This window comes from Mytilus edulis, chromosome 2, assembly GCF_963676685.1.
Source record: "Mytilus edulis chromosome 2, xbMytEdul2.2, whole genome shotgun sequence".
In the NCBI taxonomy this organism is placed as follows: domain Eukaryota; kingdom Metazoa; phylum Mollusca; class Bivalvia; order Mytilida; family Mytilidae; genus Mytilus; species Mytilus edulis.
The window spans coordinates 64,441,725-64,457,197 of record NC_092345.1 but is presented as its reverse complement, the minus strand read 5'-3'; the positions used below and the strand labels follow the sequence as shown (position 1 = coordinate 64,457,197).

At 31.6% G+C, this 15,473-nt stretch overlaps 1 protein-coding gene across 4 annotated transcripts in view; it reads right to left on the bottom strand.

The window, feature by feature from the left end:
• LOC139512684 (kinesin-like protein KIF28P) overlaps positions 1-13,135 on the bottom strand; it is a 28,382-nt gene extending 15,247 nt beyond the window's left edge. For 2 of the 4 annotated variants that reach the window (XM_071300484.1, XM_071300481.1), the window contains exons 1-6: positions 12,868-13,135; positions 9,598-9,804; positions 8,502-8,634; positions 7,750-7,829; positions 7,241-7,352; positions 5,861-5,972 (exon numbers count right to left, since the gene is read on the bottom strand). In XM_071300484.1, coding sequence (XP_071156585.1) covers positions 5,861-5,972; positions 7,241-7,352; positions 7,750-7,829; positions 8,502-8,634; positions 9,598-9,804; positions 12,868-12,912 — 689 coding nt within the window. In that variant the 5' untranslated portion in view covers positions 12,913-13,135. Of the gene's footprint in view, positions 1-5,860; positions 5,973-7,240; positions 7,353-7,749; positions 7,830-8,501; positions 8,635-9,597; positions 9,805-12,496; positions 12,626-12,867 lie in introns of those variants that run through there. The other 2 variants (XM_071300485.1, XM_071300483.1) reach the window with 2 other exon arrangements.
• Positions 13,136-15,473: the final 2,338 nt, after the last annotated feature.

Sequence of the window (15,473 nt, the reverse complement as noted above, 5' to 3'; positions counted from 1 at the left end):
ATACCAGTCATTGACGAGTCAATTTTATTCAGCTACTGTAGATTCATTTATTTTCGTGGATATCAATTTTCGTGGATAAAGGAAAAACTTGTGGATATTTAATTTCGTGGTTTTACCGAGATCTGCATACAAGTGCATAGAGAACTTGATATTCGTTGAACATTTAATTTCGTGGTTAATCTGTACCCACGAAATCCATGAAAATTGGTATCCAACGAATAATAATGAATCCACAGTATTGTGAAAGTTTTTTCAAGACACAGTCAAGACCCTTTGCATATATGAGGAAAGAAGAAAACTGTTTTATGTTTACACTGTGTCGAATGACCAGTAAATTATGAACTCAGAAAATACATATATCTGTAAAGTTTTATTTTATGTCAACTGATCATGATTTTGAAATGACAAGAGGATAATAATTGGTTTTCTTTTTGCAAAAACATGACAAGTCTTTTTTTAAATTTTAGTTATATATCATAATCTGATTTATAAACAGTAGAAAACAAAAATTCAAATAAGCTTTCTGTAAAGACTTGCAGGTGCAGATCCAGGAAGGAAGGAAGGAAGGAAGGAAGGTGACTTGTGGTCCTCTTTAAGACTCAAAATTAGATTTTTTGGGGCATATTTTGCACTTCAAGATAACCCTTATTTTCTGTGGTCCCTTTTGAACACAAGTTTTTTCAAAATCCTAGATCTGTAATTGTATACTTAATTTATTATAAATAATGTTGTTAGGCCATAATAATACCTTATACCTTGCTACTAAGTTATTTTTTAACACTCCCAATGCATATTAATGAATCATTAATTAATAACACATAGGATTGGTTCAATGTTTCTGAAATACATGTATCTGTTGTTAGAAACACAGAAGATAAACTCTTATGGAAAAAAACTTTACTGAATCAATGCTTATACATTATAGAAGTTAACTATGACTATCAAATTCTATTTTCAACATTCAATCTTCAGTTATAAAGTAACAGCTTAACGGTCACATAAACTTGAAACAAAAGAAAGATTGTTATGAATTATTTAACCCTGGGTTTTAAGCTTGTTTCCCTTGAAAGATTCAATGTTAAATGCCTGAGAATAACATGTTCCCGTTGTACCAAAAAATGGATAGGTTTGAGGGTCACTCCATAACTTTTTATTTTGAATCAGTTGAATTAAGTAAAAATGTTTAATTAATTATATAAGAAAAATCAGCTAGGTGAAACAAACAGCTGATTATAACATTTAAACCTTTTGAAATTATGTCATTTGAAATTTACAATAGGATTGACTTAATTCTTTATAATCCTTTTTATATAACAGTTTTAAATCAATCTATTTTTTATATTTTCAAGGTTTTATAAGATTAAAATAATACTTATGCAATTTTCGTTATTTCATATTTATGTTATTCAAAACAGTCACTCTTGAATGGGTTGTTTTTAAATATTTTCTCTCATTAAACCTGCAGAAAAAGTCCGTCAAAAAGTATGACTTCTCTAAACATCATATAAGTACCCTCATCAAAATATGGAAAAATTTTGAAAAAAATTAAAACTTAAGCTTTAAATCTCTTTACATCTATTTAACTGCTAAGTAAATCTATAGAATCAACATTAAATCATTGTATTTCTGGCATACATATCTTTATAATATATATACAGTTATACATAGACCATGGGTGTTGTTTGGGAATTTGTGTATAAATTGTATGTTTATAATGTATGCAAGAAAGCTTATTTGGCAATATTGTTATACATGTACAAACACAACCTTCATATTGTATGGAGGTTATTAACATATAAAAAGTTAAGCTGGGTTGTATGCACTAATAATTAAAATGAATTCCTTAGACAAAAACCTATAATTTCACTTTTTTATAAGACCATGTAAATGTTTTCTTGGTAAGTATCCCCATCAGGCCTTATTTTGCACCTTTTGTTAACAAATAATTTTTTATATGAAATTAATAACCATTAGTAATATAAGTTTTATGACGAGTATGAAACACTTAAATTTAATTGAAAATGTGATTATTAATTTTACTTTACAATAAATAAACTGTAAAAATATAGATTTTGCTGACCATGGTACATTAAAAATTTTGATTAAAAGTAAAAAGTATTAAAAAATCAATACATAAAGAAATATATTTGATCATAAGATTATGAATATACATGAATTTTTATGTCCTTGGATCAAGTTTTCTGTTTATACTCGGTACATGTAACATAAGACCTATGTCATTACATTTAAGTTATTCACGAATCATTGCTTGTACATAAGTACACGACAGAAATTAACAATCAATATAATAAACCCCATTATAGAATAACCAGTCTAGAAATTTGATTAGGGACAAAATATTTATATTGGAGCCATGGTAGCACTAAAAGCTATTTACATGTATGAAAGCAAATCTATTGTTCACTTAAGGTATTTAATTGAACTATACTGCGCCTTATATTGAAGATTATTTTGTTCTGTTGGTTAAATAAGGAGATAATTCTGTAATAAAGATCATTAATTACAGAATTGATTTATTTTTACAGACATTTTAGAACTCTATAAACACTTTCTACTAAGGTCATGAATGTAATTGTCAACTTTGAGAAAGTCCCTTATTTTATATATAACTAATACTGTTACATTATTACAAACAAAATTATAACACTTTCATGGCTATATAATACCTTTCCATAATTGGCTTTAGTAACAATGATTAAATCAAACTTGATAAATTTTCACAACCTTTGCCTAAGAAGTATGTCTCTTTTAATTAATGATACAAATGTTTGAGTGTAACAAAGGTCTATTTCAAAGACAGCAAGTTATATCAACCGTATTGCTTCCATGTTGTAAAATAAAAGTGCAAACACAGTCTGAACACAAGAGTCTCTTCTCAGAGTCAAACAATTAAACAAAGCAATTCATTAAAAAGAATCTTTTGTGGTATACAATTTTATTGTTGTTGTTACCATTAAAATAAAAAGTTTCATTCCTATTTAGAATGAAATTCAAAACAGTGTAGCTGTGGCCATTGATTGACACATTAAAATCATCCATTGACTGGGACAATTTAGGTGAACGTTTGTATGTAACGACCAATGCTCACTATGTACTTTTTAAAGACACTTAAACTATGGGGTCACCAAAGGTTCTCAACACCTAAATAAAGTAATTCGAAAAATTAATCAGAAATAACACGATATTTTGATTTATATCAATTATATAAATCAAAACACAAAGGTTATTCCTGATTAATTTTTCGAATTATTTTATAATTAAAGGCGTTAAGAAACCTTTGGTGACCCCACAGTTTAAATGTCTATCGTAGGTGGTCGTTACAGACAAACGTTCACGTAAATTGTCCCAGTCAATGGATGATTTTAATGTGTCAATCATTGGCCACAGCTACACTGTTTTGAATTTCATTCTAAATTGGTCCCAATTGCTATCAGCATTTGAAGGCAAAAGCATTATAGTTTATAGACCTAGACCTCTATCAAATTCATATATTTTCACATACATTCTCTATGTCAGAATGCTTATGTTATTATATCACTGTAAGAATGACATAATTAATTATTTGGATGAAACATATCTGTTGATTAGCTGAAAGTTTTTTTGTTTATAAGCTCATAGACATAGTTATGTCACATGACCATGATGTTATCAAAGTGTTAATTTCATGATTTACTCCTGAAAATTGGAATATAGAATTAAATTAAAAGGAATTACAGTAATATTTTTCTGTCTATTCCAAATAATTTAAAAAGTATGGTGCACCCTTTTAAATGACCGGCATATGTATAATTAATGTACACCACATTTCTGATGTTATTTCTTCATAGACAGAAAAACAATAAGTCATTCCTTTAATAAATGGCAAAATATGGTCAGATTATTCTATAGACATGATAGAGGCATGCCGATATCGTTCACTATATGTTGTGACTTACTAGCTGTTAAATACATGAATCACAGCAGTAATATTTTATTTTGTCATTTCTTATTTTCAGGAGAGGGAGAAAGGATTAAGTTGCCATTATTCAGTATCAGAAAATCCTTAATCACCAATGTTAGTATGGTATGCATATCAATAAAAAAATGAAAGAATACAAATTTATAAACTGGATTAGTTTTACTGGATGTTGTATAACAAATATCAATCTTCAACTGGGTTTTATACTATGGTCTCAGTAATGAAATATTCCACAAATTAACACACCAAAAATTTTTTTCTGAATCAAATCTGACTTCATTTTGTTTTTGTTGGTTAATTATATAATTATCTCACAAATACATGCATTTTAGAAAAAAACAACTTGTGTATGATAAAGATATTTTGTTAAATCTGGTTAAGTGCAAAATTTCAGCGAGGAAAACATATAAAAACAAGAATGTGTCCAAAGTACACGGATGCCCCACTCGCACAATCATTTTCCATGTTCAATGGACCGTGAAATTTGGTAACAAATCTAATTATGCATTAACATTAGAAAGATCATACCATAGGGAACATGTGTACTAATTTTCAAGTTGATTGGACTTCAACTTCATAAAAAACTACCTTGACCAAAAACTTAAACTTGAAACTCCCATTTTCATATTCTATGTTCAGTGGACCGTGAAATTGGGGTCAAAAGTCTAATTTGGCATTAAAATTAGAGAGATCATATCATAAGCAACAAGTGTACTAAGTTTCAAGTTGATTGGACTTTAGCTTCATTAAAAACTACCTTGACCAAAAACTTTAACCTGAAGTGGGACAGACGGATGAACGCACAGACGAACAAATGAACGAATGCACAGACCAGAAAACATAATGCCCCTCTACTATCGTAGGTGGGGCATAACAAGAATGTGTCCATAGTATACAGATGCCCAACCTGTAAAACCAGTAAAAACTCAAATTGGCATTAAAATCAGAAAGATCTGACATATCATACTAGGGAACATGTATACTAAGTTTCAAGTTGATTGGACTTCAACTTTGAACATCAAAAACTACCTTGACTAAAAATTCTAACCTGAAGTGGGACAGACAGATAGACACACCAGTAAACATAATTGGGCAGTAAAACTACATGTTATTTAGGGATTCAGTTCTTCATGCTCTACTAGATTGAGTCAGAGTATTGAATATATCAGAGTTGAGGTCTTTCACCAAGACCAAAAAAATACTCAACTTTTTTTTGACACACATGTGACCAGAGAATAACCCAGGAAAGATGAATGTAAAACTGGACTCTGGCCTGTAGCAGCATTACTATTATGTAACTGAATGAGATCCCATTGATGGAAATTACATCAAAGCTATGTTTATGCACAGCTATATATATGTCTTGCACACCAAAAAGTTAGAAGTAAATCATTTAGTATAATTCTAAGTGCTACACTCCAAAGCCACATGTGTTGGACTGTCAAGTCATAAATGTCAGCTGTCAGTGGTAAATAAACACAAACTTGACAAAGAGAACAATAACATTTAATTATAAGGTAACTCTTATGGGCGCTAGCAGCAATCAACTATTCCTGTCTAGAATGTAACACTACAAATTAATTTCTGGGTACACTAAGTTGACCAAAGCATGCTTCTCATATGTATATCTATGCATTCACATTTGCTCTATTCTTTATATGGTTTTTAAGCCCTTGTATTCTACACTTTCTATCCATTATTTTCTATTCTGTAAACCACATCCAAACCCTCATATATATACTCAAAATATCAAATATTTGTTGTGATTGTGATGTTGCAGGTTTAATAACTCATTTACCTGAGATTTTCTAAGACATGACAATAGTTCTGTATTTTGAAATGACCTATATTCTATGAATAATAATCATTCATGTTTCTTACCTGCTAGTAGCATTCATGGCGGTAGATGCAACAGTTCTGTTTCTTGTTCCCTCTTCAGTTTTTGCTTCAATATCAACATAACTGCTCACTGGTACAATCTTGAGTCCCTCAGCTAAAAATTGAAAATGATGTAAATATATTGTAAAAATTAGAAGATGTGGTATGTTTGCAAAGGAGACAACTGTCCACCAGGGGCCAAATGATGTAGAATTAAATAAAATATAGGTTGCCATACAGCCTACAACAATGATCAAACCAATATCACCAGGTAAGCAATAAAAGACCTCCTATTTAGACTTTTTTCAAATATATGAATTTGAATGGGAGTCAATTTTATGTGTAATACCACCAAATCATGGTACGTCACATCTGGTTGTATACGAAAATAGGTCGGGAAAAAAATATTCCCATGAATTTGACAGTTGTAGGTAATTAATCTTACATTTTATTGCAGTAATACATTCTCTGTGTCATTAACATGTCTTGGGTATTTCAGAGCACCATTATTTTTATATCTGTAGTTTCTATAGAATATTTTGGAAACTTGAGCTTACATGGTTCCTAAACCTGTACACAGGTTAAATAAGGGGGGGGGGGATTTGATTGGTTAACTTCCAGTGATGGTTATTTTCTTATATGCAATGAAAGGTTATGTGAATGTTTTTATATAGTACTGGACGCTACGACAGGATAAAACTTTACTCATGCCAAGTATTTCTTTATTTGAAATAAAGATAAATTCTGCACAATTTTTTGAAAAGTGCAAATTTAACAAAGACTAATAGGGGGAAATCATTGGTGGTATTACACCTATAAAGAAGACAATCATGGAGTACCAAAATATCTGACACAGAAATTTTATAACTATGTGAAATTGACTAAAACACTTGTAGCGTTCTTAGCATGAATGATTCCCTTTTTGCATAATTAGTAAGTTGAAGTTTTATTGGAATATTGCATTTCTTGTTTATATTCTTTTGTCAAATTGATTTGCAAGCCATTGTTTATTCATATCTGCTATTGAGTCAGTCACACCAAATAATAATAAATTAAATTCCAAAGTAGTTAAACTTACTATGTTCAACACCAGAAAAAGTATGTATCATACATGTATGTTAAGTTTAAAGTCTTTCTAAGCCTTGACAAATTGGTATTTATTTCAGATGAGACCACCAAAATTTTGCCTTCTCAAAACCAAGTTTCTTAATGGTCATCACCACTAAAGTTATAAACCATGCCAACCTCTAAATATGTTCCTAAATGGAGACAGGCATTTAAACGAGTGGCATGTTTAAACTATTATTTTTTTTTATGACTGAAATATCTTAAACTGCTGTGGAACATAATGAAAATGATTCCAAAACGGATGTATTCACTTACCATAAAATCCCTGTTTAGGATGCTGTCTACATTTCAGACCTCCCTTTCTTGTCTTTGAGTCTAGTAAATCTCGTATTTGTTCATTGTAGATTTCTAACATACTGAACGTGACCTATAATGAAGATTCAAAACAATTGAAGAAACTGATTTATCAATTTATACTACAGAGAAGTTTAGCAATCATAAATTTGGGATTATGTTACAAATAATTTCCTATTTAATATAAAGATTCATGAAAATTTCTTGTTCAATCTCTTTTTGAGTTTAATGTCTCCAATCACATGAAAACTATCTTTTAAAAGTTCCTCTTCACAAAATGTATATACTTTTATTCTATCTGATATTACAAGAAATATGTTGTACTTAAAAATTCATGTTTAAAAATTCATTTCTGTTTTGATGTGACTGTACAAAGCTACAAGTTTCTCAAAGCTGGAGAGTAAATTTAAAGGCAATACATGATGACCTAATTATTAAACTGCCAGTTTTTAAACAACTTTTTAGCGTACCTCATACTCTGTTTTCTCTCCACCAGCCTTCTTTTCTTCGATTTGTTTGAAGATGTTCTCACAATATAAAGGCACAATTCCTGTGAACAATTAAAACACATATTGTATAAATATCATACATGTACTTCGAAATCTTTGATTGCTCATGTTATTAATTTTCTTCAAAGTGTTAATTTTAAGGTAGAATATTAAAGTGTAAAATATCATATGCATTATTTAACATCTGTCTTAAAAATTAACACCACTTATTTTGTTACTTTTTAGGTAGGGGTCATACTTAATTTACAGAGTGATATTGGCTGACATGCAAAGTATGACAGAGTACATGTTCTTTATAGAAACAAAACTCTGTCTTAAACAATGCTCAATATTTGTATTAAAAGTCTATTCATTAAGTGTGCAAAAAAAGTTTTTCATTTTATAATGGCTACATGTAAATAAGTCAACAATTATTCAGTTGAGTTCATTGAATATTCTTGTTTACATGTTATTGTACATGTACATGTGTAGCTTAGGTGATCCTGTTTGTCTTTTAAATTGTTCTTTTATTGTGAACTTTGTAATGTTGTTTCATGTATAAAGAGTCCTTTCAGCCACAAAATTCATCTATCCTCTGTGCTAGGCTCAAAACAAAGATACATTTAAATCTACTTTTCTTTAAGTTTTGAGTTGGCCGTCTTACTAGCTTTTACATCACATACATCTATAAACAACTTAACAGGAATAAGAACTACTAATGTATGTCAATGTACCTTTGTTTACACCATATCCTACCATGGACCAACTTTTTCCTGATCCTGTCTGACCATAGGCAAACAAAGTTGAATTGTATCCTTCCCATGCATTCTCTAGAACACCTACACCAAGCTCATTATAGACTTTCATCTGTAACCAAATCAATGTATACATATCAATTGAAATTCATAAAGCTGATACATCTAAATCATACAATGAAAGATGATTAATGAAATAATACAACAGTAATACTATGTTTAACTTTTCTCAGGTTACATGTACCATAAAACTTTAATTTAAAACAATGCTATCCACTTTTATGTAGTCTGATGGATAAAAATAGTCTCATTGGCAATCATACCACATCTCAGGCTTGCTTTTAATTATTACATTAGTTCTTTTTTATTTATTTTTTTGTGGTCTATTTTGCATTTTGAACTACAAAATCTTCCTGACATTCTGCCTTTTTAAACAGAGAAAATATTGTTGTTTGTGTACACTGTATCCTTCAATTCAGTTCTCTTTGAGTATTTAGTCAACTGTTTGTGACATGATGTAACTAATTAACTTATACATACATGGTTGGTGAATGCAATTTTCTAAAATAATCAGTGTTCTCCCTAGGGCCTTAAAGCATCATGGTAATATGATGCTATGATATTTTTTTTTATTGTTAAGCTATCTGAATTCTAATAGATTGTGTTATGGATGTGGGGCTTTAACTTTTAGAACATGATGGTATTTAAAATTTCCGTTTACCAGGATGCTAAATGAAATATCTGGGGAGAACATTGATAACCATTCATTCATAATAGTGTTCGTGTTTGACTTGAGGCCAAATAAAATAGTATGTGTGGTTCCAGTTACATCTGAATTAAAGTAAGGGTGGGTAGGTAGGGATTATTTTTTATTTTTTGTTTTTTTTTACATTGAGTCTATGGGAGCAACATTCTGACTTTAACAGTGCTTAATGAAAGATGACAATAAAATCTTTAGGGTAGGCTATTTTTCAGACAAAAAAAGTAGGGAAGGTAGGGTAACTGGAACCACACATATATTTTATTTGGCCTAATGAACAAAATTATTTTTTGTTAACATATAATATTAGTTTACCTGATCACAGAATTTCTTGCCATTAGCATGTGATGTATCTGGTCCGTAGTATCCATTACCCTCCTCCTTACATCCATCATGTGACCAGTAACTAAAGTCAAATGTAAATTTTTTAGGTTCATCAGTAGATGATGGGTCTTCAATTTTAGTAGTATTTCCAGTCATATCAATAATGCATTTTGCATTTCTTTCCCTTTCTCTTCGATTGTGAATAAGGTTAAGGAAATTAAATTTTCATGTTTAATATCAAATACATGTATATCATTTCTAAAATTGTACCAAGCCTCCATTTGTGCAAAAGATTCCTAATACAGTAATACACTGTATGATCAATAAGTATGTGTCCTACTGTAAACATTTCAAGCATAATATAATTCACAAGTATTATAGGAATATTACATGAAACAAAAAATGACTGAATTTTACTTAACTTCTTCTAAAAGACAGGTGAGTAACAATCAAACTCGTAAGTCAAAAATAACTGACAAAGCCATGGCTTAATATGAAAAAAAAGACAAAGAAACACACAAAACAAGTAGTACAGAAAACGCAATTATAGAAAACTAAAGACTGAGCAACAAAAACCCCTGCTTACTGATCCTGCTTAACATGTGGCATCTGTCATATTGTTCATGTGAGTACAAAGTAAGTCTAATTAGGGGACGATCATTTGATATTCTGGGGGGGGGGGGGGGGGGGCAGGAGGATTTTTTTTGGATCGGTTATTTATTTTTGTAAATCAAGAGGACAGATTATCTATTTTCTGCACTATTGAAGCAAGATTTTTCATTTTCATTAAATCAAGGGACTGATTATTTATTTTCACAACTATATTCATAATATTCAAAAACATACAATTTTTAAATTATTTGTTTATTAATTTAATAATACATGTATGGTCAAGTCATTATGTACCATGTCCATTTAATCAGAATTAATCAACATCCTCTGCAGAAATGAATCTTGTATATATATCTGTGGCTGCTGTCTTTTTTTAAACTCATGATCAAGATTACTAAATTACAAAATGAATGCAACGTTAACACTAACAGAATACAGAAGGACAATCAATGAACAAAAGACAAATAAATAAAAAACATTGATCTAACAAAATCAGGGGCTACATATGAGGGAGAACAGAACTTGTTTCTTGCAAGGCACTCACGGTGAACACAATTTGATATGGAGACAAGCGTTTGGTTTTGAAATTTTCTACATGAGGCATTTTGCCTCAATGTAGCTAAGGTCCTGTTAAATAAAAGTGTGGTTAGTATTCCTGAAACAATATACCTCAAGTTAAATGAAACCAGTATTCAGACATTTGAAGTATATTTTAATATTTCTACTTTTATTATTAAAAGATTTGGAAAGTGTTTCCTGATTTTATTTGGAAAAAAGATGAATTTATGAAGAATCTAGTGCCATCTCATACATTGTACTTTCAATTAGACCAGCTGAGTTATTTATTTTCAATACATTGTAAGTCAGGTAATTTATTTTCAAACTACAACAGAACAAACCATTTATTTTTGTGGATAACAAGGCCGAGTTATTTATTTTCAAAATCCTCCCCCCCCCCCCCTCCCCACATAAACAAACGACAACTACTGTACATCAGATTCCTGACTTAGAACAGGTGCAAACATTGCAGTGTGATTAAACGTTTTAACACAATGTTTAATGGTACCAAACCTTCTCCCTTTTTCTGAAACAATAGAATAACATCACAACATAGAAAACCACACAGTAAAATATCAATAGGAAGGCTTTACTCAATCAAAAAACGTAAATTACATGTACATTTGTAACACACTATGAACGAATAAATTTGATCTGCGATACCTGAATGTAAATGCACAGTTAATAAAATATAAGGGACAAACATACAAGGCCAAAAAGCAAACAAAAAAGTCCAAACAAAGCCATGGCAAAACACCACAGCGAAATACATGTATGTAAGGGGAAGCACCGTTATGTTTACATGATATATGTAGTATACATGTACATGTAGTGCAATTTTTTTTGTTAGCTTTAAAAAGTAGAGGTGGAGAAAAAGTTACCATCCCTCTTTCATTTGTTTTTGTATGACAAAAAGAATCTACCGATTTTGACAAATCATGTTAATATCTTACGAAAACAACCACTGACAACTATTACTACAGACAGATGACAGACAATAATTTGAAATCACGATAAGGATATTTTGACAAAACACAATAAAATTTTAACCAATTTAATGCTAAAGGTAGAAGAAAATGACTGTTTAATGACTGAAGTTTACAGAGGCAGATGCAGACATTTTGAAAAGAAGGGGTTCCTACATGTAAACCAGGCCAAAAAGTGGGGTGGGGTGGGGTTCCAACTACATGCCCCATTCAAATGGATTGATCGTCCAAAAAAAAAGGGTTCCAACCCCGGAACCCCCCTGGATCCGCACTGAGTTTAGGGCATTCCTCTTACATGTCTTATATAAGCTTATATCGATGGATAAGGTCAATAAGGTACTGCTATGGAATACATTTGTAAATCATAATGCATTATACACCTTATCGCTATTTGTCCGCCATTACTGGATATCACACTGGTTCCCGCAAAATTTTAATGTCATAAAACAAAATATCTGACGCCACAATGGAAAAGTGATAGTTGTATGCGTCAAAAGTTCAATCGGCTGGGTCAGCCGGGCCGATCAGGTATATTGTGTTCATTCATGATGGGATGCTATGAGGAACTCTTTAGTACAAAACAAAATATCCTGGAAACTCTTGCGAGGTTATTTTGTACTTATATTTTTCATGAAAAACTAATCATTATTCAAATCTGTTAGCTGTTACAGCAGCAATTTATGTCTTATATGCTTGGTTTGGTGCACATTTATTCATTGACTTACATGACTTACCTTGCCTTGTTATACTTATATCACATTATTTTTTTTACATTGTCCATGCCTTCGAATGCCCTAGTACCTCACAGAGATTCCGTCCCGTTACAATCCAACATGACGCTAATAATTTGCCCTACATACTGAAATAATCAACATGTCCACACTTGCGAGAGGATTTCGCATCACTATGTATCCTCCACGTTCAACACAAATATGCGATGATTTATGGGGAATAAATTTACCTCATACAATAAGCGTCTCATTATATTAGCTTATTTTATATAAAATCAAATACACTGTACAAAATCATGTTAAACATGACAGACTCAGAAACGAAATAATATAAATAAACATAAAAATTTAAATGCTTTAGATAAAAAGGATATGAAAGGCCTGACTCTAACGGCCACTTTCACATTTTCTTCCGACATCTTGTCTGGTTTTTTACAATGTCCTCAATTTGAAAAAATATATTCTCTTCCGACAAGTTTATGTCATTTCGTATCGAAAGCACTAGCCGGAATCGTGGCCGCCATATTGTGAAGCTTTATTTCATTGGCTGGTTGCTAGGGAGCCTGTCAAAATACTTCGATCGGTATCAACAGCACGCAATGGGGGTATTACATAGGGTACATGTCAAAACAAGACAACAATGTGCCCTGAAATGTAATACTAGAAGTACATTAATTAAAGCAGGGATTTAAAATGATTAAATTCCTGATTGAAGTACAGAAATCTCATATTTTTTTCACTCTTTTTAGGGTTTTTCTTTTTTTGGGGAATAAAATACTAGTATAAAACGGCCTAGCTATCTGTAAATCAATGTTAATTAATAACATGATTAAGAAGCATAATTAATGTATTCACATTAAACTGATGTTTTAATAAATTGAATAGAGAAATATAAATTCAATCAATTCATTATGCAGAACTACACAGCTGAAAATATGAAAAATATATATTACCACCCACCCCCATCCCCTCAAAAAATAACTTGAAAAAATAACCCCACATGTCAAACGCCGGTGAAAAACATGCCAAAGAAATAATAATAACATCAAATAAACTAAAGATATTGAAAAAACAAATTGTGTTATGTTTGACCCAATTTTATTTTGTAGATTTTTCAACCCGTAGGACACTTCTGAAGAAGGTTCAAAATCAAGACTGTCGGGTCTATTGTTTTCATCAGTTATGGTTACGAATCAATATAAACTCATGAATTCAGTGGTCCGATGACAAGAACCATTTAAAACTTTAAATCGTGACGTAAAATGAGTTATGACGTGTATCATTGCTAATATTTCATATTTCGCAATCACTTCAATTATATATATATATATAGCATGTCGTGCTGTCTGATTTAAACCACTTGACTGACTACACAGATTATCCAGGATATTGAAAAGGGAATGGAAATACTGGGCAACATTAAATGATTTGCGTGACAAACAGTCAAGGCATCAACCATATGTAATATTATGTAACCAAGCCCTACTCCCTTAACTGATTGATCCCTGTTACCAGTCAGTAGACTCAAAGGAGGGGAACATGAGATACCATTTCAGGCCCGTCAAGCATAATTATTCAAAAGTAAAAGAGTAACCTACCTTAAAATCAACACCCCCCCCCCCCCCCCCCAAAAAAAAAAAAAACACCATGTAAAAGTTTTTCAAAAACGACGAAAAGACCAGCACCAATCTCCAAAACACAACACCATACAGGCAAGGGCATAAGATGCTGTCGGATAAGCCGGTCCTTCTCCCGTCGGACATGCGACATTCGTCGTGTAGCCGTTATGGCTAGAAAAAAATCATTAAGTCTTATTTTACTATGTCACAACCGAAGAATAGAAAGAGGATGGGTAGCGCTCCACAACAATTGATACATACCCTTGGTCATCTGACAAGTCCATTTTATTCAAGTCAGTCCCAATGGCGTACGAAAAAAAAAAATTGATAGATGACTTCAACGTTCTTTACCACAATAAAAAAACACAAACAGTTCAATAGCTTCAATGTATAAGCAGTACTGAATCCTCTTCAAGTTTATCAAATCACGATAGAAAGCGCAAGCTCTGAAATATCACAACAACTGGGAGATATATACTGCTTATGCAGCCCCTGCTCGAATGTTGCTACCTAAAGAAATGGAAAGATCACAATCGAAAAATTGAAATAATTTCTTTTGTCGTAAAGATTTGTTTCCAACTAATCCTTATTGTCAATTTCCAGATGTGGGACAGAATTATAATTAAATGCAAGTTGAATGGGATGGATGCATTCAACAAATATACAGTCATCAAAGTTTTAATAATATAGTAAGATGACATCATTTAAAATACGGAAAATGGGTTAAAACGATAATACAAATTCGACAAGTCGACAAGAAGAGAGGCACAGCAGATTCACTAGTCCGAGATTACTCTGACGTCCAACGGCTGTTTTGCCAGACAAGTGGGCCCCAGCTTGTCTGGCAAAACAGCCGTTGGACGTCAGAGTAATCTCGGACTACAGATTCACATTGGAATGACGTTTGTGTGTCTATGATAAAAAAAAAATGTGACAAATTTATTGGCAATAAAAAAAAACCAATCATTTTGATGATGTCAAGTTTGATAAATGTTTCGTTGGAAACCGATTTGGATTTTACTAAGTACGATTTATTCCTTCTCAAACAAGAAATTTCACGTATCTATACGTACGTCAAGGTTCTAACTCCCTTAAACTTTAAGTTGGATTTAGCTATTCTTTTTTGTCACTTTTATTCATAAAGTTCATCAGTTATGAGTTTAATGATACATCACTAGGTTTCAAATGTTTGCGTTTCAGAGTTCCCAATGATGAATACTAAGTATAGAAATTAATTGAAAAGCGCTCGGACGCAACCGTGACCAAATTAACAAATAGTAATTGTCATGCAGTGGCCATGATCATTACGTACCGCTGCTGATTGTCAGTTCTGGCGAGGATGATTCGAGCGTCACTGATGA